At 45.9% G+C, this 25,516-nt stretch overlaps 1 protein-coding gene across 1 annotated transcript; it reads right to left on the minus strand.

Annotated features, from left to right (window-relative positions):
* Positions 1–423: 423 nt before the first annotated feature.
* On the minus strand, positions 424–19,435 carry LOC115463030 (zinc finger protein 585A-like). The gene is made up of 2 exons (XM_030193209.1): positions 19,402–19,435; positions 424–3,560 (listed from the first exon to the last, which is right to left on the minus strand). The coding sequence occupies exons 1-2, from the start codon at positions 19,433–19,435 to the stop codon at positions 670–672; spliced, it is 2,925 nt and encodes a 974-aa protein (XP_030049069.1). The 3' UTR covers positions 424–669.
* Between the last annotated feature and the right edge of the window lie 6,081 nt (positions 19,436–25,516).

Consider the following 25,516-nt stretch of genomic DNA (forward strand, 5'->3'; position numbering starts at 1 on the left):
GGATTCTCTGGTATATTGTGAGGATTAACTTCTGATTGAAGCTTTTATTACACTCAGTACAGCTAAATGGTTTAATTCCTGTGTTCTCTGATGTATTAAGAGTTGTTCCTTCCGATTGAAAAGTTTATTACACTCAGTACAATTAAAAGGTTTTATTTTTGTGTGGATTCTCGTTTCATTCCTCTATGGATTCTCCAATGCCTTCTGAGAGATCCCTTCTCAGTGAAACTTTTACCACACTCAGCACATATAAATGGCTTCACACCTGTGTGGATTCTCTGGTGTATTGTGAGACTTGCCTTCTGATTGAAGCTTTTATTGCACTCAGTACAGTTAAATGGTTTCATTCCTATGTGGATTCTCTGGTGTATTTTCAGGTTTCCCTTCTGACTGAAACTTTTATTACACTCAGTGCAGTGAAAGGGTTTCATTCCTGTGTGGATTCTCCAGTGGGTTTGCAGTGTTCCCTTCTTAGTGTAACTTTTACCACACTCAGCACATTTGAATGGCTTCACACCCATGTGGATTCTCTGGTGTATTGTGAGGGTTGCCTTCCGACTGAAGCTTTTATTACACTCAGTGCAGTGAAAGGGTTTCATTTTCTCTGGTGTATTTAGAGGTTTCCCTTCTGACTGAAGCTTTTATTACACTCAGAACAGTTAAAGGGTTTCATTCTGTGTGGACTCTCTGGTGGTTTGTGAGGGTTGACTTCTCACTGAATCTTTTATTACACTCAGAACAGTTAAAGGGTTTCACTCCTGTGTGGACACGCTGGTGTCGTATGAGGGTTGACTTCCGACTGAAGCATTTATTACACTCAGTGCAGTGAAAGGGTTTCATTCCCGTGTGGACACTCTGGTGTTTTGTGAGGTTTGACTTCATATTGAATCTTTTATTACACTCAGTACAGTGAAAGGGTTTCATTCCTGTGTGGATTCTCTGGTGTGTTTTGAGGTTTACCTTCCGACTGAAACTTTTATTACACTCAGAACAGTTAAAGGGTTTCATTCCTGTGTGGACACTCTGGTGTACTGTGAGTTGTACCTTCTGACAGAAGCTTTCATTACACTCAGTGCAGTGAAAAGGTTTCATTCCTGTGTGGACACTCTGGTGTCGTATGAGGGTTGACTTCCGACTGAAGCATTTATTACACTCCGTGCAGTGAAAGGGTTTCATTCCTGTGTGCATTCTCTGGTGTGTTTTGAGGTTTACCTTCCGACTGAAACTTTTATTACACTCAGAACAGTTAAAGGGTTTCATTCCTGTGTGGACACTCTGGTGTATTGTGAGTTGTACCTTCTGACAGAAGCTTTTATTACACTCAGTGCAGTGAAAGGGTTTCAGTCCTGTGTGGATTCTCTGGTGTGTTTTGAGGTTTACCTTCCGACTGAAACTTTTATTACACTCAGAACAGTTAAAGGGTTTCATTCCTGTGTGGACACTCTGGTGTATTGTGAGTTGTACCTTCTGACAGAAGCTTTTATTACACTCAGTGCAGTGAAAGGGTTTCATTCCTATGTGGACTCTCTTGTGTTTTGTGAAGGTTGACTTCTGATTGAAGCTTTTATTACACTCAGTGCAGTGAAAGGGTTTCATTCCTGTGTGGACTCTCTGGTGTTTTGTGAGGCTTGCCTTCTCACTGAATCTTTTATTACACTCAGAACAGTTAAAGGGTTTCATTCCTGTGTGGACACTCTGGTGTCGTATGAAGGTTGACTTCTGACTAAAGCTTTTATTACACTCAGTGCAGTGAAAGGGTTTCATTCCTGTGTGGACACTCTGGTGTATTGTGAGTTGTACCTTCTGACAGAAGCTTTTATTACACTCAGTGCAGTGAAAGGGTTTCATTCCTTCGTGGATTCTCTGGTGTATTGTGAGGTGTACCTTCTGACGGAAGCTTTTATTACACTCATTGCAGTGAAAGGGTTTCATTCCTGTGTGGACTCTCTGGTGTTTTGTGAGGCTTGCCTTCCGACTGAATCTTTTATTACACTCAGAACAGTTAAAGGGTTTCATTCCTGTGTGGACACTCTGGTGAAGTATGAGGGTTGACTTGTGACTGAAGCATTTATTACACTCAGTGCATTGAAAGGGTTTCATTCCCATGTGGACACTCTGGTGTTTTGTGAGGTTTGACTTCACATTGAATCTTTTATTACACTCAGTGCAGTGAAAGGGTTTCAGTCCTGTGTGGATTCTCTGGTGTGTTGTGAGGTTTTCCTTCCGACTGAAGCTTTTATTACACTCAGTGCAGTGAAAGGGTTTCAGTCCTGTGTGGATTCTCTGGTGTGTTGTGAGGTTTTCCTTCCGACTGAAACTTTCATTACACTCAGTGCAGTGAAAGGGTTTCATTCCTGTGTGAACTCTCTGGTGTCGTATGAGGTTTGACTTCTGACTGAATCTTTTATTACACTCAGTGCAGTGAAAGGGTTTCAGTCCTGTGTGGATTTGCCAGAGCCTTCGGAGTGTTTCCTTCTCAGTAAAGCTTCTACCACTAGTGGAACAGGTAAATGATTTCACTCCCATGTGGATTATCTGGTGTTGTCTGAGGTATGCCTTCTGACTGAAGCTTTTATTACACTTAGAACATTTAAATGGCTTCACGCCTATGTGGATTCTCTGGTGTGTCATGAGGACTGGCATCTGACTAAAGCCATTAGACTCAGTACAGTTAAATGGTTTCACTCCTGTGTTGATTCTCTTGTGCATTGTGAGGTTTGTTTTCCAACAAGCGTTTGTACCACCATCAGCACAAGTATACAATCTCTTGTTTTTCTGGTCTTTCAAGAAGTTTGCCTTCCTGCAAAAGACTTTTTCAGTTTTAGTAGAAGCGATCAATTTCTCACCAGTTTGCACTTTATTATAATCTGTGAAAGCATCTTCATGACTGAAACTTTTCATACATTCAGTACTGGAAACTAGTGTCTCTCCTGGGTAGAATTTTGCATTTCTGATTAAGTTTTCTTCTTGATTGAAGCTTTTGTCACAACCAGGATATGAAGCTAGTCTCTCATTAGTGTTGTTTTTCTGGTATTTTGTAATATTTTCTCTATTGGGAAAGCTTTTCCCATATTCTGTACTTGTATACACTCTAGTTTTATGAATAATTTCATGTTGCTCTAGCTCTTTCTTCCTACTAAAACCTTTTCCACACTCAGAAGATGTAGAATATGTTTCTTTTATGCACGTTTTCTGTTGTCCTTGTGGTTCTCTCTTTTGACAGACGTTTTTCCCATAGTTCGTACATGTAGATGGTCTCTCTTCATTATCGGATCTAGGATGTGATTTCAGAATGAAATGATCGCTGAGGAATATCTCACATACATCACATAAACATCTTTGATCTCTCATCTGTATGATATTACTGGTACTGTGTTCACACGGAGCTGAGCCTTCTGGTGAATGTTTTTGTTTATTTCCATTTTTTCCCTTTTTTCCCCAGTCAGAACAGGAAGGAGTCTCCTCTTTCTCTCTTTCTGATAACATCTTTTCCCTTTCAGGTTTCTCACTGAGCTTCCAGTCATGTGTCTTTGTATTACTGCTTCTGGGATCATCTTTTTCTATAAATAAATAAATATATAAGAGCATTGCAGATTATTGTAGGAGAACAGTTTAGTAATACAAAAACCCTTCCTAAATCTGCCCCTCCCCAACCCCACAATCAAGTTGATATATCTTTTTAGTAATATCTTTGTTAGAATCACCCAATGGTAGGAACAATAATATCTGTAAGAAGAGATATAACATTATAGTGTGGTAATTTTTCAAGTTTCATCCCCCCACACACATTCACTGCAAGAGATCAGACTGCACATGTTGTTTCTTCACGGCAGTTTGATCCGCAAATGATAGAGCAAAACCTTACCACCCTCCACCCCTTCCTAAAGTCCATACTTCAAGTTATAGGTTCTGCAAGTAGCTACGAGCATGATGTGGCAACAATCCCACCCTGAGGACCAAATTTGTTGAAAAGACTTCCAGGCTCCAGGAGGCCACTGACTAGTGTCCAGTCTTCATTAGATCGACAAGTTCATTCCTCCAAGCAGCCTGTCTCCAACACATCAAAATATTCTTTCTGGATTAAAAAATAAGCCTTATGCAGCAGACAATTAGGGCCCGATCACAGACCCAAGGAAACAAAATTTCAAGAACTGAATGTCCGCCCAGAGAGGCAGGCGTCTACCCAGTATTACTAAAAGATGCATCTGCACCCGCATTGTGAGGAATATGAGGGTGAGAGAGAGAATGAAGGCACATGGAGGAACAAGGAGGCTCGAGAGGGAGGGAGACTGGGTAGAGAAAGGAAGGCGACTTTTCCCCTGGGGGATTGGAGAAAAGGAAAAGACTACAATTCCCAGCAGCCTCTGAGTAGGTCCCATGGTAGAAACAGGGACTTCTATCCACAACAGCCCCCAGAGGAGGTCAGGAAAAGGGCAAGAGAAGGGAGTTGGAAAAACCTGTCCCAGAGAGCCAGGATGAGGGAAGGAGTTCTCAAGCAAATGGAGAGCAGCTGAGCAATGGGTGGAGGGAGGAACCTATGGACTGGCAAGGGGAAGAACTATTTATGGAGTGGAGGAGTAGCCTAGTGGTTAGTGCTGTGGACTTTGATTCTGGGGAACTGAGTTCAATTCCTACTGTAGCTCCTTGTGACTTTGGGCAAGTCACTCAACCCTCCATTGCCCCTGGTACAAAATAAGTACCTGAATATATGTAAACCGCTTTGAATGGAGTTGCAAAAACCTCAGAAAGGCGGTATATCAAGTCCCATTTCCCTTTATTTATTTATATTTTGGTCACACCTTTTTCAGTAGTATCTCAAGGTGAGTTACATTCAGATACACTGGATATTTCTCTGTCCCAGGAGGGCTCACAATCTAAGTTTGTACCTGAGGCAATGGAGGGTTAAGTGACTTGCCCAAGATCACAAGGAGCAGCAGTGATATTTGAACTGGCCACCTCTGGATTGCAAGACTGGTGCTCTAACCACTAGGCCACTCCTCCACTATAGCAACATTCCATGTAAAATCTCAGATAGTAGCAACAGAATCTCAAATAATTTATTTGGATTTTGCTCACACTTTTTTCAGTAGTAGCTCAAGGTGAGTTACATTCAGGTACTGGATATTTCTCTATCCCAGGAGGGCTCACAATCTAACAGGAGCAAGAGGAGCCAATGGAGATGGCTGCTCTGACTAAACTGGAAGGAAAAGAGGTGAAACAGGAGAGGGCTACTACTACTAATGACATTTGTATAGCGCTACCCGGCGTACGCAGCGCTGAACACGAGACACACAGAGACAGTCCCTGCTCAAAGAGCTTACAATCTAGGTAAAACAGACAGACAAGACATTTACGGGCAAGGGAATTACTGGTAAAGAGGAACAGGGGAGAGAAGGAGGGCAAATGAGTAGGGTTAGGAGACAAAGGCAGTAGTGAAAAGGTGGGTTTTCAGCCCCCACTCACCAGAATGGCCACTGTCTTGATCTTATCCTCTTCTCAAACTGCTCACTCTCCAGTTTCTGTGCCTCAACTCTTCCCCTCTTTGACCATAATCTGTTAACTTTCACACTTAAACACCTCCTCCCCAGTCCCATCCAATCTTAACCAATACATTTAGGAATCTTCAGGCTATGGACCTTTCTACTCTGTCCTCCGGTGTTTCAAATCTCTTCTCTACCACTATGTTATCCAAGTCTGTCAATGAGGCTGTCTCCTCTGCTCTGGATACTCTCGCTCCTCCCATTCCCCGTTCTGTAAAACGTACCAAACCCTAGCCTTGGCTGACCTCTAGAATCCGCTATCTTCGTTCCTGTGCCTGCTCTGCCGAACGTCTTTGGCTGAAATCCCATGCCCATGCTGACTTCATACATTTCAAATTCTTGCTGACCTCCTTCCAGTCTGCTCTTTTACTTGCCAAACAGGACTATTACATCCAGTTGACAAATTCTCTTGGCTCAAACCCTCAACGTCTCTTTGCCACACTGAACTCTCTCGCTTCACCTCCAACTCTCCCTTCACTTTCTCCCCAGACTCTGGCTGAGTACTTTCATGATAAGGTTCACAAGATTAAACTTGAATTCTCAACCAGGTCACCTCCTCCTCTCCTTCCCTTAGTCCACTCTCTCAACCCTCTTACCCATGCCTCCTTATCTTCCTTTTCCGAAATCACTGAAGAAGAAACTACACATCTTCTTTCCTCCTCAAAACTAACTACCTGTTCCTCGGATCCTATTCCCACCCATCTACTTAACACTATCTCTCCTACTGTCATCCCTTTTATCTGTCATATCCTCAATCTGTCACTTTCCACTGCAACTGTCCCTGATGCCTTCAAACATGCCGTGGTCACCCCACTCATTAAAAAACCTTCATTGGACCCTACCTGTCCTTCCAACTATCGCCCCATCTCCCTCCTCCCTCCTCCCTTTCCTATCCAAGATACTAGAACGTGCTATCTACCGTCGCTGCCTTGACTTTCTTTCATCTCAAGCTATTCTTGATCCACTTCAATCTGGCTTTCGCCCCCTTCATTCAACTGAAACAGCGCTTGCTAAAGTCTCCAATGATCTGTTCCTGGCCAGATTCAAAGGTCTGTATTCTATTCTCATCCTTCTCGATCTGCTGCTTTTGACACTGTTGATCACAGCCTACTCCTTGATACGCTGTTCTGACTTGGATTTCAGGGCTCTGTTCTTTCCTGGTTTTCTTCTTATCTCTCCTAGCGTACCAGTGTAGTGGATCCTCCTTTACTTCTATCCCATTGTCAGTTGATGTACCTCAGGGATCCATCCTAGGACCTCTCCTTTTCTCTATCTATACTTCCTCCCTTGGTGCTCTGATCTCTTCCCACGGTTTTCATTATCACCTTTACACTGATGACTCCCAGATCTACGTCTCCACACCAGAAATCTCAGCAGAAATCCAGTCCAAGGTATCTGCCTGCCTCTCTGACATTGCTACCTGGATGTCTCACCGCCACCTGAAGCTCAATATGTCCAAAATTGAGCTCCTTATCTTCCCACCTAAACCAACCTCTCCCCTTCCCCCTTTCTCTATTTCTGTCGACAACACACTCATTCTTCCTGTCTCATCTACTCGTAACCTTGAGGTTATCTTTGACTTCTCCCTCTCCTTCTCTGCACATATTCAACAGATTGCTAAAACTTGTCGTTTCTTCCTTTATAATATCACCAAAATTTGCCCTTTCCTTTCTGAACACGCTATCAGAACCCTCGTCCACACTCTCATCACCTCTCGCTTAGATTACTGCAACTTGCTTCTCACAGGTCTTCCACTCAGCCATCTCTCTCCTCTTCAATCAATCTGTTCAAAATTCTGCTGCATGACTAATATTTCACCAAAGTCGTTATGCCCATATCAGCCCTCTCCTGAAGTCACTTCACTGGCTCCCTATCTGTTTCCGTATAAAATTCAAGCTCCTCTTATTGACTTATAAGTGCATTCACTCTGCAGCCCCTCACTACCTCTCCACCCTCATCTCTCCCTACACTCCCTCCTATGAACTCTGTTCACTAGGCAAATCTCTCCTAATTGCACCCTTCTCCTCCATAGCTAACTCCAGACTCCGTTCCTTTTGTCTCGCCGCACCTTATGCCTGGAATGGGCTTCCTGAGCCGTTACGACTAGCTCCATCCCTGGCCGCCTACAAATCCCGGCTAAAGGCCTACCTGTTTGATGCTGCTTTTGACTCCTAACTTGTCACTTGCTCTTAACCTTTATCTTGTCCTCCTTTCTTCAATAGTCCCTTTCCCTATGTGTCCTTCTGTCTGTCTGTCCTGATTTAGATTGTAAGCTCTTTTGAGCAGGGACTGTCTTTTCTTCATGTTCATTTGTGAAGCGCTGCGTACGACTAGTAGCGCTATAGAAATGATTTATAGTACTACTACTAGTAGTACTTATGATGTCAAGCTTTCTATTTTTTTTTATAACATCTGAGACTTGTGTCTATTGTTTATCAGTAGATTTTGCCTTTGAATGCAACAGAATCTATGCGGGATGTAAAGAACAACTCACAAAGAAACTCCAAACCATCCAAAATACAGCAGCCAGACTGATATTCGGTAGAACACGATTCGCAACAAAACCCTCCGAGAAAAACTGCATTGGCTCCCAATCAAAGAACGTATTACCTTCAACATCTGCACCCTGGTCCACAAAATTATCTACAGCGAAGTCCCAGGATACATGACAGAGATAGGTTTTAAAACAAACACATTCCACACCCTGCCCCTCAACCCACCCACCCCAAGACTGACACTTCCCAAATACATTTCCTAACTATTCTACTTATTGCAACTTAACTCCACCCAAATTACAACTGCCTCTGGTGGCCTATGTATGGCTGAGGAGTAAAGTTAATCTTGCACAGTATTAACCCCATCATAGCATGCCTGTTCATTCCCATTCCAACAAACAGGATGGCTTTTATTCTCTGTAATAATTGTGGTGTTTCAGTTTCAAGGCCAATTATCTGGAGACTTAAGGCTTGTCCTGTCTGTCATCAACTTGCTAGTTTAAAACAGGAGCTCAGTAAGGTAAAACAGGAATTAGATGCACTTAAAGCAGCTTCTAAGACTACACAAAACCATGCAGCACAGAATCAAGCCAAATTCACACCACTGCCTCCAAGGATAAAACCACCTAGGAATAGATGGTTCACAGTAGGCTCAGGCAGACTTCGCTATGTGCACCAGAGGCATCCGCCCTCACAAGTGTTGCCCCTACAGAATTCTTTTGCTCCATTACAGCATGGTGATGATCCTGAAAATAGAACTGAGGCAGAAGAGAAAGAAATGAAGTTGGAACAAAAGGATATGAAGGTACCCAAAGAGAAAACACAACCCCAAATCACAAATGTTGAAGCACATACCAGGAAATGTACATGGAAAGCGATGGCCACAAATGCTCGCAGTCTAAGCAATAAAGTTCATGACCTTCAAGCCCTGATGTTGGAGGCAGACTTAGGCATTGTTGCAATCACGGAGACGTGGCTATGCAAACATACCAGGCTATAATCTGTTTAGGAAGGATAGAGAGAGTCGTAAAGGTGGAGGAGTAGCTCTATATGTGAGAAATGATATCACGGCGACCGAAATGACAGGGACCTGGGGAAAGGAAGAAGCGATATGGATCACCTTAAAAAGAGAGGATAGAACCTCTATACACGTGGGTGTTGTCTACAGACCTCCGAAACAATTGGAGGAATTAGATAAAGACCTGATCGCAGATATTCAAAAGTTGGGAAACAAGAGAGAGGTGCTGTTGCTGGGAGATTTCAATCTGCCGGATGTAGATTGGAAGGTTCCGTCTGCGGAATCGGAAAGAAGTAGAGAGATTGTGGATGCTTTACAAAGCGGTTTGCTCAGACAAATGGTGACGGAACCCACGAGGGAGGGAGCGACACTGGATCTGGTGCTCACAAATGGGGATAGTGTGTCAAATATCCGAGTGGGTGCCCACCTGGGCAGCAGTGACCATCAAACGGTTTGGTTTGATATTACAGCTAAAGTGGAGAGCGGCCACTCAAAACTCAAAGTTCTGGATTTCAAGCGTGCTGACTTTAGTAAAATGGGGGAATACCTGAGGAAGGAGATGATGGGCTGGGAGGAAATACGAGAAGTGGAAGGACAGTGGTCCAGGCTGAAAGAAGCTATAAATAGGGCCACGAACCTTTATGTAAGGAAAGTAAATACAAGCAAGAGAAAAAGGAAACCGATATGGTTCTCCAAGCAAGTGGCTGAGAAAATAAAGGCTAAAGAGTTGGCATTCCAGAAATACACAAAAACTCAAGAAAAGGAACACAAGGAGGAATACCGGATGAAACTGAAAGAAGCCAAGAGAGAGATACGTCTGGTGAAAGCGCAAGAACAAATGGGTAGAAAGGTTTGGAGGGGTGACAAAAATTTCTTCAGCTATATAAGTGAAAGGAGAATGACTAAAAAGGGAATTGTGAGACTAAAAGATACTGCGAACCGCTATGTGGATAATGATGAAGAAAAAGCAAATTTGCTAAATAGATACTTTTGTTCTGTTTTCACAGAAGAAAATCCTGGAGAAGGACCGCGATGGACTGCAAAAAGTACAAATGAGATTGAAGTGGATAGAGCACCGTTCACGGAAGAGAGTGTGTATGAACAGCTTGAAAAGCTAAAGGTGGACAAAGCCATGGGACCGGATGGGATCCACCCCAGGATATTGAGGGAGCTCAGAGAGGTTCTGGCGGGTCCAATTAAAGATTTGTTTAATATATCCTTGCAGACGGGAGAGGTTCCGAGGGACTGGAGAACAGCGGAGGTGGTCCCTCTTCACAAAAGTGGTGATAGGGAAGAAGCTGGAAACTATAGGCCGGTAAGCCTCACTTCGATTATTGGAAAAGTAATGGAAGCGATGCTGAAGGAAAGGATAGTGAATTTCCTGGAAGCCAATAAGTTGCAAGATCCGAGACAACATGGTTTTACCAAAGGGAAATCGTGCCAAACGAATCTCATTGAGTTCTTTGATTGGGTGACAGGAGAATTGAATTTATGGACGTAATCTACTTAGATTTCAGCAAAGCTTTTGACACAGTTCCCCACAGGAGGCTCTTAAATAAACTGGATGGGCTGAAGATAGGACCCGAAGTGGTGAACTGGATTAGGAACTGGTTGATGGACAGAAGCCAGAGGGTGGTGGTGAATGGAATTCGCTCGTCGGAGGGAAAGGTGAGTAGTGGTGTGCCTCAAGGATGGGTGCTGGGACCGATTCTGTTCAATATATTTGTGAGCGACATTGCCGAAGGGTTAGAAGGGAAGGGGGAAAGGGAAATGGGACTTGATATACCACCTTTCTGTGGTATTTTGCAACTACATTCAAAGCGGTTTACATATATACAGGTACTTATTTTGTACCTGGGGCAATGGAGGGTTAAGTGACTTGCCCACAGTCACAAGGAGCTGCAGTGGGATTCGAACCCAGTTCCCCAGGATCAAAGTCCGCTGCACTAACCACTAGGCTACTCCTCCACAGGTAAAGTTTGCCTATTTGCGGATGATACTAAGATCTGAGGAAGCTAGAAGAATGGTCTAAGGTTTGGCAATTAAAATTCAATGCAAAGAAATGCAAAGTGATGCACTTAGGGAATAGAAATCCTCAGGAGACGTATGTGTTAGGCGGGGAGAATCTGATAGGTACGGACGGGGAGAGGGATCTTGGGGTGATAGTATCTGAGGATCTGAAGGCGACGAAACAGTGTGACAAGGCGGTGGCCGTAGCTAGGTGTGACCAGCAGAAGAAAGGAGGTGTTGATGCCCCTGTATAAGTCGTTGGTGAGGCCCCACCTAGAGTAGGATGTAAAAAGAATTGAAGCGGTGCAAAGAAAAGCTACAAGAATGGCAAGGGATTTGTGTTACAAGACGTATGAGCAGAGACTTGATGACCTGAACATGTATACTCTGGAAGAAAGGAGAAACAGGGGTGATATGATACAGACGTTCAAATATTTGAAAAGTATTAATCCGCAAATGAACCTTTTCCGGAGGTGCGAAGGCGATAGAACGAGAGGACATGAAATGAGATTGAAAGGGGGCAGACTCAAGAAAAATGTCAGGAAGTATTTTTTCACGGAGAGAGTAGTGGATGCTTGGAATGCCCTCCCGCGGGAGGTGGTAGAAATGAAAATGGTAACGGAATTCAAACATGCGTGGGATAAGCATAAAGGAATCCTGTGCCGAAGGAATGGATCCCTAGGAGCTTAGTCAAGATCGGGAGGCGGGGCTGGTGGTTGGGAGGCGGGGATAGTGCTGGGCAGACTTATATGGTCTGTGCCAGAGCCGGTGGTGGGAAGCGGGACTGGTGGTTGGGAGACGGGGATAGTGCTGGGCAGACTTATACGGTCTGTGCCAGAGCCGGTGGTTGGGAGGCGGGGCTGGTGGTTGGGAGGCGAGGATAGTGCTGGGCAGACTTATACGGTCTGTGCCAGAGCCGGTGGTTGGGAGGCGGGGCTGGTGGTTGGGAGGCGGGGATAGTGCTGGGCAGACTTATACGGTCTGTGCCCTGAAGAGCACAGGTACAAATCAAAGTAGGGTATACACAAAAAGCAGCAAATATGAGTTATCTTGTTGGGCAGACTGGATGGACCGTGCAGGTCTTTTTCTGCCGTCATCTACTATGTTACTATGAAACGAGGGGGACCCCTAAGAGGTTTTGATGCATAGAATGAAGAGCCCATAAGTGGAAGCAGGAAATCAGATAGCAGGAAAGGAAAAGTAATTCACTCGAGTGATGAATGCCATGTACTAAGATCAGAATTTTATGGATGAAATGCAATTCAACAGGCAGCCGGTGTTCTGCCTTTAGGAGTCACATAATGTCATCATATTTAGGACCCCCAGTAATCAGCTTAACAGCTTTATTTTGAATGAGCAGAAGGTGTTTGAATTCTCTTTGACAAAGTCCCTTGAACAGAGCATTGCAGTAGTCTAGGCAACAGAGTTCAATGACGTGCACAAGGATATGAAGGGTTTTGGCTCTAGGAGACTGAATTGAACAAATCTGGCACAGGCAAAAAAAAAAAAAAAAAAACATTTTGTAACAAATCAGGGAACATGTGGGCGGAAATTCAAATCGGAATCTATAAATACTCCCACAATTCTTGTGGTGTCAACTATCTTAATCTGTGGTCCTGAGAGGGTGACAGTTTCTAAAGATCTACTATAATAAAACTCACCCTCAACGTTCTGAAGACAACGTTCTGAAGTCACTCAGTCACTCCCTGAAGGGTTCATGGATTCATGGTGGTGAAGCCACAACACTGACCATGTCTCTCTGCCCCGCCCTCGCATGACGGACCAATCAGAAAAAACACCCTCAACATTCTGAAACACAAAGGACCATCACAACACCGTTCCCAGGCAACACTAGGCAACGTAAGACGGACCAATCAGAGGAAACTACGTGACAATAAGGGAGGAGCATTCCCCAGCAGAATGGCTCATTATCTGTGCAGCACGGAGAGCACAGAACCACCGCAGGAACGAGAGAAGAATATTCCTGCTATGGGTATGTGCAAAAATTTACATTTCACCAACAGAAAGACCCCCCTCCACAAACCTCCTTGACAGATAAAACCACACACACACAATACAATAGAAACACACCCTCAAAGCCACACACCAATCCAACCCACTTTGCCAGCACAGCACATCCCCCAACCCCCAAGCAAAAAACAAAACAAAAAAAGACACACATCAACAACCTGCACACACACCGCACACTCACACACACACACAATAACTCTGTGACACATACACACACACACAAAAAACCACATGCTAGCGCCCGTTTCATTGGTTTCAGAAACGGGCCTTTTTACTAGTATCTAATATAATAAAGCTCAAGCTCACCTCCAGTTCTGAAGCTCACTGAAGCTCACAGGGAAACAGTGAAGCCCTGTAGTGTTGTAACCTGTCAGCACCATTCACTCTCACTCATACACCCGCTCTCAGCCACGCCCCTTCCGGACATAATTCGCGAGGCCAACGTTCTAATGAAGCCACTCCAGCTCCATCGACTTCCGTGAAGGGTTCGTGGCGTTCGTGGTGGTGAAGCCTCTCGACTGAGCATCTGTCCATCTCAGTCAGTCACGCCCTCACGCCCTCCCGACGCTGGCGTCCTCCGCCCTCCGCAAAACAGCTGATGACCGACGCTGCCGTCCTGCACCCTCCCGACCCTACCGTACATACACCTGCCAACACTGCCACCCTCCACAAAACAAACCAACGGAACGCCGGATGACCAGGAGGTAAAAGTGCTCCATGCTAGCAGGCCGGGGGACGAGTCGCGAATAACGCCAATCAAGTGCCACGGAGGGGTGCAGGACCACTACGAGGTGGGGAGAGAGGCAGAGGGGGGAGGCCCCTTGGCAGCCAGGCAAGCACTACGAGGTGGGCAGAGAGGCAGAGGAGGGGAGGCCCCTTGGCAGCCACGCAGGCAGGCATAGAGGGAAACATCAGTGGTAGCAGGCAGGCAATGCTGCAGGAGGAGTAGGAGGTGGGGAGACAGGCATAGGGATGGAAGCCCCTTGGCAGGCAGGCTGCCAGGCACTGCCACGCACTCTCATTCCCCCACACACTCACCCACTCTCTCTCTCTCACAAACACACTGTCTCTCACAAACACACTGGCACACACTAACTCTCTCTGTCTGTCACAAACACACACTTGCATCTGGCAGGCAGAGAAGAGGGAGGGAAGGGGGCCACCTTGGGGGAGCGGGCACCCTAGCACACACTCTCATTCCCACATACTCACTCTCTCTCTCTCTCACAAACACACACACTTGCTACCACCTGTTTCATCACACACACTCTCTCTCACACACTAACATTGACACACTCTTTCTCTCTCTCTCATTCTCTCTGTGACACACACACTCCATCTCTTGCACACACTCTGAGGAAAACCTTGCTAGCGCCCGTTTCATTTCTCACAGAAACAGGCCTTTTTTACTAGTGTTCTTTATATTACAAGAGAATAACACTGCCTTAGTCTTATTAAGATTAATTTGCCTTCTATCAACTTGCAACCACTTGGAGATGGTCTTCAGTTTAGATTCTAGTATTGTAAGATCCTGAGCCTGGCTAGGATCTAAGATGGCCAAAATCTGAATATCATCCACACAAAGGAGTTAACTTCAATCTTTGTATGACAGTTGCTAATGGGGCTAGGAATATGTTAAAAAGAGTCAGAGATCAAAGAGAGACTTGAGGTACACCGCATGGAAATATCTCCCTGCCATGAGACTGGATAAATGCGATCACAGACGGCAGAGAGACTGAGAGACAACAAGAAGACAGACTGGTCACTGTCCAAGGTAACCTAAATGATATTCAGCACACCGATAAGGTCAATTTTAATATTATATCATCTATTAAAGGCAGTCTGCTTGGGATGAAGGACATGGGTATGGTCAATAAAGGTAGTAAGAAAGTCCACAAAGGGTTCTAGGTCAGTTCCCACCTGGAAAGTTCCTACCGGACATGGGATAAAGTCAATAAAGGTGGTACGATGGTTCAGGACAACATGTCCTACTATCTTAGAAAGGAATGGAAGGTTCATGATTAGACAATGTCTCCAGTAAGGCGTAGGTGTTAAGCACATCTACATGAACAACAGTGGCAGCCCTACCATTAGGCCAACTGAGGATGGGACCTCAGGTGGCACTTTTTATGGAGCGATATTGCTCCTTTCCACCCCCTACACCGGCTGCAGTCTGGTTTCTCCCTCAACTCCCTTCCCTCAGTTTACCAGCTTCTTCTCTGTACTGCGGCTGCCTCTCTGGTGCTGGGAAAGAGATCACGGAGAGAAGGCTCCTTGGATGATCTGTTCTTGAGGAAGGAACAACGGTTCATTTTGGTACCCTCTCTCCAGGAGGACTTAACATGGATACATAAGAGTATTTATTTATTTATTTTATTGCATTTGTATCCCCCATTTTCCCACCTATTTGCGGGCTCAGTGTGGCTTACAATACATTGTGAATGATGGAAATACAATGTGTTACAGTACAATTATGGGTTACATTATGAGGAGTTATGGGAAGACAAAGTCAAGTCAAAACATCATTTGGAGCGTAGAAACAATGGAATGTTACAATGGGGAAAAGATAGGGCGATAGAACAATAGCACGAAAACCTTATAGTATAACAATTTTATATGTGGGTGGAGTATTAATTGTGGAGAAAATACGGGGTAAGAGAATTCAGAAGAGGGTGTATTGATGCATTTCTGTTAGTGTGTGTGGACTTCATGTGTTTTGATCCTTGCAGTAAATTTTCTCAAAGAGAAAAGTCTTCAATTGTTTGCGGAAGTCGGTTAATTCGTAGATCGTTTTCAGGTTGCGTGGTAGTGTGTTCCAGAGTTGCGTGCTCATATAAGAGAAGGTTGATGCGTGCAGTACTTTATATTTTATGCCTTTGCAATTAGGGAAGTGGAGATTGAGGAAAGTTCGGGATGATCTTTTAGCATTTCTGGGTGGCAGGTCTATTAAATCAGACATGTATGCCGGGGCTTCACCGTGGATGATTTTGTGGACTAAGGTGCATACTTTAAAGGTGATACATTCCTTGAGTGGGAGCCAGTGCAGTTTCTCACGTAAGGGTTTTGCACTTTCTTATTTTGGTTTTCCGAAGATGAGTCTGGCCGCTGTATTCTGTGCTGTTTGAAGTTTCCTCAGTATTTGTTCTTTGCAACCTGCGTATAATGAGTTACAATAGTCCAGATGACTGAGTACGAGTGATTGCACTAGGCTGCGGAAGACGGATCTCGGAAAGAATGGTCTTATTCTTTTCAGTTTCCACATGGAGTAGAACATCTTTTTGGTTGTGTTGTTTGCGTGAGTCTCAAGTGTTAGGTGGCGGTCGATAGTGACTCCAAGGATTTTTAAAGTTTTAAAGCCATACTGGGTCAGATCACACTTTTCTAGTTTTTATGCCAACACCGCTGTGGTTGTAACGTAGCTTTTATGGCATTTTTTAACCTTTACTTTTAATTTCTGTCTTTTAATTTTTATTTTTCACAATTCACTTACCCGGCGATAATCGGCAACTCACGCACATGAGACCTTACCACTAACTCAATGGGTGGCAGTAAGGTCTCACACCGAAAATGGATGTGCGCTGGTTTTAATTTTGCTACGGCACACAAAAAAAGTCTTTTTTCCAGGTGCACTGAGCAAATGGACCTGTGCGTGTCCAAAACACGTGCCTACACCTGCGCCTTAGTAAAAGGGCCCCTTGGTTTGCATGTTATCTTATTATTAATATTATTTATCATAAATTTGTTCTTTACTTATGAGTTATTTTTACCTAGAAATATGCAGTGGATTTTCTCAAATATATCTTAACAATGGCTTGTGGACATTTCTTTTAGCAAATAATCCAAACCCTTTTTAAACCCTGCTAAGCTAAATGCTTTTACCACACTCTACTACTACTATTTAGCATTTCTATAGCGCTACAAGGCGTACACAGTGCTGCACAAACATAGAAGAAAGACAGTCCCTGCTCAAAGAGCTTACAATCTAATAGACAAAAAATAAAGTAAGCAAATCAAATCAATTAATGTGTACGGGAAGGAAGAGAGGAGGGTAGATAGAGGCGAGTGGTTACAAGTGGTTACGAGTCAAAAGCAATGTTAAAGAGGTGGGCTTTCAGTCTAGTAGTAGATTTAAAGGTGGCCAAGGATAAGACTATTCCAGGCATAGGGTGCAGCGAGACAGAAGGCGCGAAGTCTGGAGTTGGCAGTACTGGAGAAGGGAACAGATAAGAAGGATTTATCCATGGAGCAGAGTGCACGGGAAGGGGTGTAGGGAAGGACGAGTGTGGAGAGATACTGGGGAGCAGCAGAGTGAGTACATTTATAGGTTAGTAGAAAAAGTTTGAACAGGATGCGAAAATGGATAGGGAGCCAGTGAAGCGACTTGAGGAGACGGGTAGTATGAGTAAAGCAACCCTGGCGGAAGATGAGACGGGCAGCAGAGTTTTGAACCGACTGGAGAGGGGAGAGGTGACTAAGTGGGAGGCCAGCAAGAAGCAGATTGCAGTAGTCTAAACGAGAGGTGACAAGGGTGTGGATGAGGGTTTTGGTAGAGCGCTCGGAAAGAAAGGGGCGGATTTTACGGATGTTGTACAGAAAGAAACGACAATCTGCTGGATATGAGCAGAGAAGGAGAGAGAAGAGTCAAAGATGACCCCAAGGTATCGAGCTGAGGAGACAGGGAGAATGAGAGAGCCATCAACAGAAATAGAAAACGGGGGGGAGCGGGGAGGTGGGTTTGGGGGGAAAAATGAGAAGCTCGGTTTTGGTCATATTTAATTTCAGGTGGCATTGAGACATCCAGACAGCAATGTCAGACAAGCACACTGAAACTTTGGTTTGGATGCAAGGTGAGATATCAGGGGTAGAAAGGTAGATTTGGGAGTCATCAGCATAGAGATGGTAGGAAAAGCCATGGGATGAGATTAATGAACCAAGGGAAGAAGTGTAGATAGTAAAGAGGAGGGGACCAAGAACAGAACCCTGAGGTACGCTGACAGGCAGAGGGATAGAAGTAGAAGAGGATCCACCAGAGTGAACACTAAAGGTGCGGAGGGAGAGGTAGGAAGAGAACCAGGAAAGGACAGAGCCCTGGAATCCAAGTGAGGACAGGGTATCGAGAAGTATGCTGTGATCGACAGTGTCAAAAGCAGCGGAAAGATCAAGAAGAATGAGGATGGAATATTGACCTCTGGATTTAGCCACTAATAGGTCATTGGAGACTTTAGTAAGCGCAGTTTCGGTTGAGTGGAGAGGGCGAAAACCAGATTGTAGTGGGTCAAGAATAGCATGTGAGGAGAGAAAATCAAGGCAGCGGCGGTGAACAGCACGCTCAAGTAATTTGGAGAGAAAAGGAAGGAGGGAGATGGGTCGGTAATTAGAGGGACAAGTAGGGTCGAGTGAAGGCTTCTGGTAACAAATTCCAAAGTTTAATTACACTTGCAGTGAATAAATACTTTCTCCAGTTTGTTAGAGGAGTGTGGTAGCCGTGTTAGTCCACTCTTAAGGTTATCAATAGAAATCAAACAAAATAAAACATGGAAAAGAAAATAAGATGATACCTTTTTTATCCTCCGATCTGAGGAAGAAGGGCAACCTTCGAAAGCTAATCAAGAAATGTATTAAGTTATGTCCAATAAAAAAGGTATCATCTTATTTTCTTTTCCATGTTTTATTTTGTTTGATTTCTATTGATAACCTCCAGTTTGTTATAAATTTATTACTTTGGGCTCCTTTTACTAAGCTGTGAGAATGGATTTCGCATTTTTTTAATGATCAGCTCTCAATAAATAAGACACCCATAGGAATATAATAGGTGTCTTAGCATTCCATATACTATATTTTTATAGATTATTTACACTATTGAAGCTTATCCTGTGAATATCTTTGTGGCTGAATCAAAAATGTTGCTTCCTGTATATAAGAACATCATATGGTATCTGTTTACTGTTTATTTTTTATAACTGATTTGGATGCTTTTACAATATAATTTATATTTTATGTACTACTAATTTTAATCCTTTAGTTATATGTATAGACCCCTGAAGAAGGCACTTTGCTGAAACATGGGCCATGTTGGGTCCTTCCGTAAGCTTCCCTTCCTTCAGCCTAAGGTTTCGCCTCTCAGTTCCATCCACAGTTCCGTTTGTGTTGCTGATTCCCACTTGCATGCTTGCACTGTATATGGAATGGGTCATCTCATCATCACTCATTATCAGTTACATCGGCTTCCTGTAGTGAGACTCACCCACTGCCAGTCACTCCTTAATCTGCCAGAGAAGAAATTTTAAGAATAATGGGAATCCCTTACCTAGAGACATCAGGATCTCATAATTCTCCTTCATCACCTCCCTGTAAAGCTCCTTCTGCCCTTCATCTAAATATTCCCACTCCTCCTGGGAGAAAGAGACAGCGATGTCCTCAAACGTCACCCGCATCTGAAACACAAACCAGAAACACACTCAGGGACACAAAGAGGTGCTCAGAATGCATTAGATTTCAGCTCCTGACATGTTACCTCTCTCGTGCCTTTGTTTTTGGGGTTGTCACTGTTCACATTTTTTCTCCGTTTTGTGTAGAATTCCCTCAATATAAACACCCGTCTCTTCTATGCTCCAGGACTGAGTGCACCTAAGCTGTCTCCCAGACCAGGCTTGATTCCCCCCACCACCATTCTCAGTCTCCAACTGGTATGAACTTCTTTCTAATAAGGATGACCCCCCCCCCCCCATTCCGTCAGTTTTCTCTTCCCTCTCAGCTTTATTTCTCTTTTTCCTCATTCCAGCAACCCCACCTCCTCTGCCAGATCTCCATTCCACCCAGCGCACACACATCCCATACCTCTCTGACAATCTGACCCCCCCCCAGTATAGACAACCAGAGCTCTCTCTCTCATATCTACTCTTCTGCATTCATTAGTTCTCTTTTTGAAATCCCTCTTGCCCCAGCACATTTCCACAGCTGTCTCAGAAAATGTCCCTCCCCCACCCCACCAGTTCTCTCAACCTCCCCAGCATCATAGCTGTCCCAACCCCCCCCCCCCCCCCCCCCCCACACACACACAATGTCCCCACAGCTCTTTGTGAATCCCGCCAATACATTTCACCAGCTCTCTGTCTCCTTCCCTTGGCACATACATACACCCACCCACACCCACCTCCTTCCCCCTATAGAATCCTCAAAATTCAGCCATGGTACTGCACTCAGATGATTCACCGTGGCACCACCAGCTTTCCCTCCTTCTCCCCCATCCAAACTTTCAGTGTTCACTCTCCTCATGTAGCACCCCCTCCTCAGCCTGAACTCGCTCCTCACTCCCCAAGGTCTCCCTCTGTCTACCCTCAACACGTACCCACCCACCTTCCCGTTACACTGACTAACTTGTCCTGTTCATTACCTCTCATTTCCCTCCTTCCCTGATGCTCTACACAGGTGGAGGAGCAAGAGGAGAAGTCAGAGGGAGAGAGAGAGAGAGAGAGAGGAAGCAGAATGTAAACAGATGTTAGGAAGCAGACAGTGACAGTCAGAGGGAGAGAGGAAGGCGAATGGAAAGCAGAAAGTGAGAGCCTGGTAAAGCAGGAGGAGCAGCTGCTGTGTGAGGGGAGGAGAATGAGGAAGAAGAGCCTGAGGGGCTACAGCAGGGAATGGATTGAGCAGTGCCAGGCTCATTTCTTCTTGTGTGTGTGTGGCATTGCCTAGCACTGCATCCCCTGCTGCCAATCTCCTGCCAGTGAGGGGAGGAGAATGAGGAAGAAGAGTCTTCTGTATGTGTGGCATTGCCTGGCACTGCATCCCCTGCTGCCCACCTCCTGCCAGTCTCCTACCTGCTCAGCACAAGCCCCAAGAGCCATCCTCCTGCCCTCCATCCCTGGGGGCAGATCTGGGCTTTGTTGGGAATCAGGGTCTCCACGTGGAGAGAAGCAGGAAAGAACCCCTGGACCATTAGGACCGCCCTAGGTGGAATCTGACAAATCACAGTGTCAGAGGGGCGGGATCTTAGTCTTCTCTCCCCTGCCTGTCTTGTGACCAATCAATGGAAGGGGCGTGGTCTCCCGCTCATGCTGTGTTCTCAATCTAACCTCCTTGTTCTCAATCTACCCTGCTTGTGAGTGACATCATCATAGTCTCTTCCTGGGCTGCACGTGCAGGGAGTGAGAGCAGAGAGAGGCAGCACCAACTCCCTCTTTATCTTGAGACACATCAGCTGCTGCCACCTGTGGCCGGATGTTTCACTCAGATGCTGCAGAGAAAACAGTTTCCAGGGCTGCCAGTCTCCTACCTGCTCAGCACAAGCCCCAAGAGCCATCCTCCTGCCCTTCATCCCTGGGGAGAAGCAGGAAAGAACCCCTGGACCATTAGGACCGCCCTAGGTGGAATCTGACAAATCACAGTGTCAGAGGGGCGGGATCTTGTCCTCCACTCCCCTGCCTGTCTTGTGACCAATCAATGGAAGGGGCGTGGTCTCCCTCTCATGCTGTGTTCTCAATCTAACCTCCTTGTTCTCAATCTAACCTCCTTGTGAGTGACATCATAGAGTCTCTCTCATGCTGTGTTCTCAATCTAACCTCCTTGTGAGTGACATCATAGAGTCTCTCTCATGCTGTGTTCTCAATCTAACCTCCTTGTTCTCAATCTAACCTTCTTATGAGTGACATCATAGAGTCTCTTCCTGGGCTGCACGTGCAGGGAGTGAGAGCAGAGAGAGGCAGCACCAACTCCCTCTTTATCTTGAGACACATCAGCTGCTGCCACCTGTGGCCGGATGTTTCACTCAGATGCTGCAGAGAAAACAGTTTCCAGGGCTGCCAGTCTCCTACCTGCTCAGCATAAGCCTCAAGAGCCATCCTCCTGCCCTTCATCCCTGGGGAGAAGCAGGAAAGAACCCCTGGACCATTAGGACCGCCCTAGGTGGAATCTGACAAATCACAGTGTCAGAGGGGCGAGATCTTGTCCTCCACTCCCCTGCCTGTCTTGTGACCAATCAATGGAAGGGGCGTGGTCTCCCTCTCATGCTGTGTTCTCAATCTAACCTCCTTGTTCTCAATCTAACCTCCTTGTGAGTGACATCATAGAGTCTCTCTCATGCTGTGTTCTCAATCTAACCTCCTTGTTCTCAATCTAAACTCCTTGTGAGTGACATCATAGAGTCTCTCTCATGCTGTGTTCTCAATCTAACCTCCTTGTGAGTGACATCATAGAGTCTCTCTCATGCTGTGTTCTCAATCTAACCTCCTTGTTCTCAATCTAACCTTCTTATGAGTGACATCATAGAGTCTCTTCCTGGGCTGCACGTGCAGGGAGTGAGAGCAGAGAGAGGCAGCACCAACTCCCTCTTTATCTTGAGACACATCAGCTGCTGCCACCTGTGGCCGGATGTTTCACTCAGATGCTGCAGAGAAAACAGTTTCCAGGGCTGCCAGTCTCCTACCTGCTCAGCACAAGCCCCAAGAGCCATCCTCCTGCCCTTCATCCCTGGGGAGAAGCAGGAAAGAACCCCTGGACCATTAGGACCGCCCTAGGTGGAATCTGACAAATCACAGTGTCAGAGGGGCGGGATCTTAGTCTCCTCTCCCCTGCCTCACAAATGTTTTGACCAATCAATGGAAGGGGCGTGGTCTCTCGCTCATGCTGTGTTCTCAATCTAACCTCCTTGTTCTCAATCTAACCTTCTTGTGAGTGACATCCCCTGGACCATTAGGACCGCCCTAGGTGGAATCTGACAAATCACAGTCAGAGGGGCGGGATCTTAGTCTCCTCTCCCCTGCCTCACAAATGTTTTGATCAATCAATGGAAGGGGCGTGGTCTCCCGCTCATGCTGTGTTCTCAATCTAACCTCCTTGTTCTCAATCTAACCTCCTTGTGAGTGACATCCCCTGGACCATTAGGACCGCCCTAGGTGGAATCTGACAAATCACAGTGTCAGAGGGGCGGGATCTTAGTCTCCTCTCCCCTGCCTCACAAATGTTTTGACCAGTCAATGGAAGGGGCGTGGTCTCCCGCTCATGCTGTGTTCTCAATCTAACCTCCTTGTTCTCAATCTACCCTGCTTGTGAGTGACATCATCATAGTCTCTTCCTGGGCTGCACGTGCAGGGAGTGAGAGCAGAGAGAGGCAGCACCAACTCCCTCTTTATCTTGAGACACATCAGCTGCTGCCACCTGTGGCCGGATGTTTCACTCAGATGCTGCAGAGAAAACAGTTTCCAGGGCTGCCAGTCTCCTACCTGCTCAGCACAAGCCCCAAGAGCCATCCTCCTGCCCTTCATCCCTGGGGAGAAGCAGGAAAGAACCCCTGGACCATTAGGACCGCCCTAGGTGGAATCTGACAAATCACAGTGTCAGAGGGGCGGGATCTTAGTCTCCTCTCCCCTGCCTCACAAATGTTTTGACCAATCAATGGAAGGGGCGTGGTCTCTCGCTCATGCTGTGTTCTCAATCTAACCTCCTTGTTCTCAATCTAACCTCCTTGTGAGTGACATCCCCTGGACCATTAGGACCGCCCTAGGTGGAATCTGACAAATCACAGTGTCAGAGGGGCGGGATCTTAGTCTCCTCTCCCCTGCCTCACAAATGTTTTGACCAATCAATGGAAGGGGCGTGGTCTCTTGCTCATGCTGTGTTCTCAATCTAACCTCCTTGTTCTCAATCTACCCTGCTTGTGAGTGACATCATCATAGAGTCTCTTCCTGGGCTGCACGTGCAGGGAGTGAGAGCAGAGAGAGGCAGCACCAACTCCCTCTTTATCTTGAGACACATCAGCTGCTGCCACCTGTGGCCGGATGTTTCACTCAGATGCTGCAGAGAAAACAGTTTCCAGGGCTGCCAGTCTCCTACCTGCTCAGCACAAACCCCAAGAGCCATCCTCCTGCCCTTCTCCGCACCACCAGCTCCAGCCCAGACTCCCTCCGTCCTGGGGAAACAAAGAGAGAAAGAGAAACAGGAGGAGGAGGAATGGATGGAAGACTGAGGAGGAAGGTTGAAACTCCTCCCCCTATTGTTACCCATGAAGATTCTGACCAATTAGCGCCAGAGAGAGTGAAACTCCTCCTTTTTTCTCCGCCCCTTCTGTTCTCTCCCTTCTCCTTAGAGTCTGGTGGTGGACAGTGTTGCCAGGTGGGCGGTTTTACCGCCCAATTGGGCGGTTTTCCGCGACCCGCCGCGGGAAATTTTTGCCCGCGGCGGGTTGCGGTTTTTTGGGCTGTTTTTGGCCTTCAGGGCGGTTTTTTCGGCCGCGGGGGGCGGGGTTAGTGACGTTTTTGGGTGGGGTTAATGACGTTTTGGGCGGGGTTAGTGACGTGGGAGGCGGGGCCGATGACGTGGGAGGCGGGGCCGATGACGGGGAGGCGGGGCCGATGACGTGGAGGCGGGGCCGATGACGTGGGAGGCGGGGGCGATGACGGGGAGGCGGGGCCGGTGACGGCGGGGGCGGGGTTGATGACGGCGGGGGCGGGGTTGATGACGCGGGGGTGGGGGTGTCAGGGGCGGGGTTTGTGTTTGGGCGGGTTTTGGGCTGTTTTTTGGGCTCCATCGGGCTGGAAAAAAATTTTCCACCTGGCAACCCTGGTGGTGGATAGTCAGTGCAAGGAGGTCTCAATCTAACCTCCTTGAATCAGTGTCAGTTTGGCTGAATCGCTTGGCTTCCTCCCACCCCCCCCCCCACCCCCCCCCCCTCAGGAGCCTTGTGTCCAATCAGTGGAATCAATAGAAATCAAACAAAATAAAGCATGGAAAAGAAAATAAGATGATACCTTTTTTATTGGACATAACTTAATACATTTCTTGATTAGCTTTCAAAGGTTGCCCTTCTTCCTCAGATCGGAAATAAGCAAATGTGCTAGCTGACAGTGTATATAAGTGAAAACATTCAAGCATTACTATGACAGTAAAATAGATACCATTGGAGATTCTACATGGAATGTTGCTACTATTGGAGATTCTACACGGAATGTTGCTATTCCACTAGCAACATTCCATGTAGAAGCCTGCGCGGCCACGTTGGTGATCTACAAGGGCCGACTTCTACATGGAATGTTGCTAGTGGAATAGCAACATTCCATGTAGAATCTATAGAAATCAAACAAAATAAAACATGGAAAAGAAAATAAGATGATATCTTTTTTATTGGACATAACTTAATACATTTCTTGATTAGCTTTCGAAGGTTGCTCTTCTTCCTCAGATGGGAAATAAGCAAATGTGCTAGCTGACAGTGTATATAAGTGAAAACATTCAAGCATTACTATGACAGTCTGACAGGGTGGGAGGATGGGGGTGGGTCGGAGGTATGCATGGGGACATCAAAGCATATCATTGATATTCTAACAGGATGGGTGTGGATAGGTGAGGGATGGCGTGATCAACAGAGACATACAGCTTTATGGTTTATAATGGGCTAGGAACCCCAGATCCTTGTTAAGTCCTTTCTG

Source organism: Microcaecilia unicolor, chromosome 1 (assembly GCF_901765095.1).
Source record: "Microcaecilia unicolor chromosome 1, aMicUni1.1, whole genome shotgun sequence".
NCBI lineage: Eukaryota > Metazoa > Chordata > Amphibia > Gymnophiona > Siphonopidae > Microcaecilia > Microcaecilia unicolor.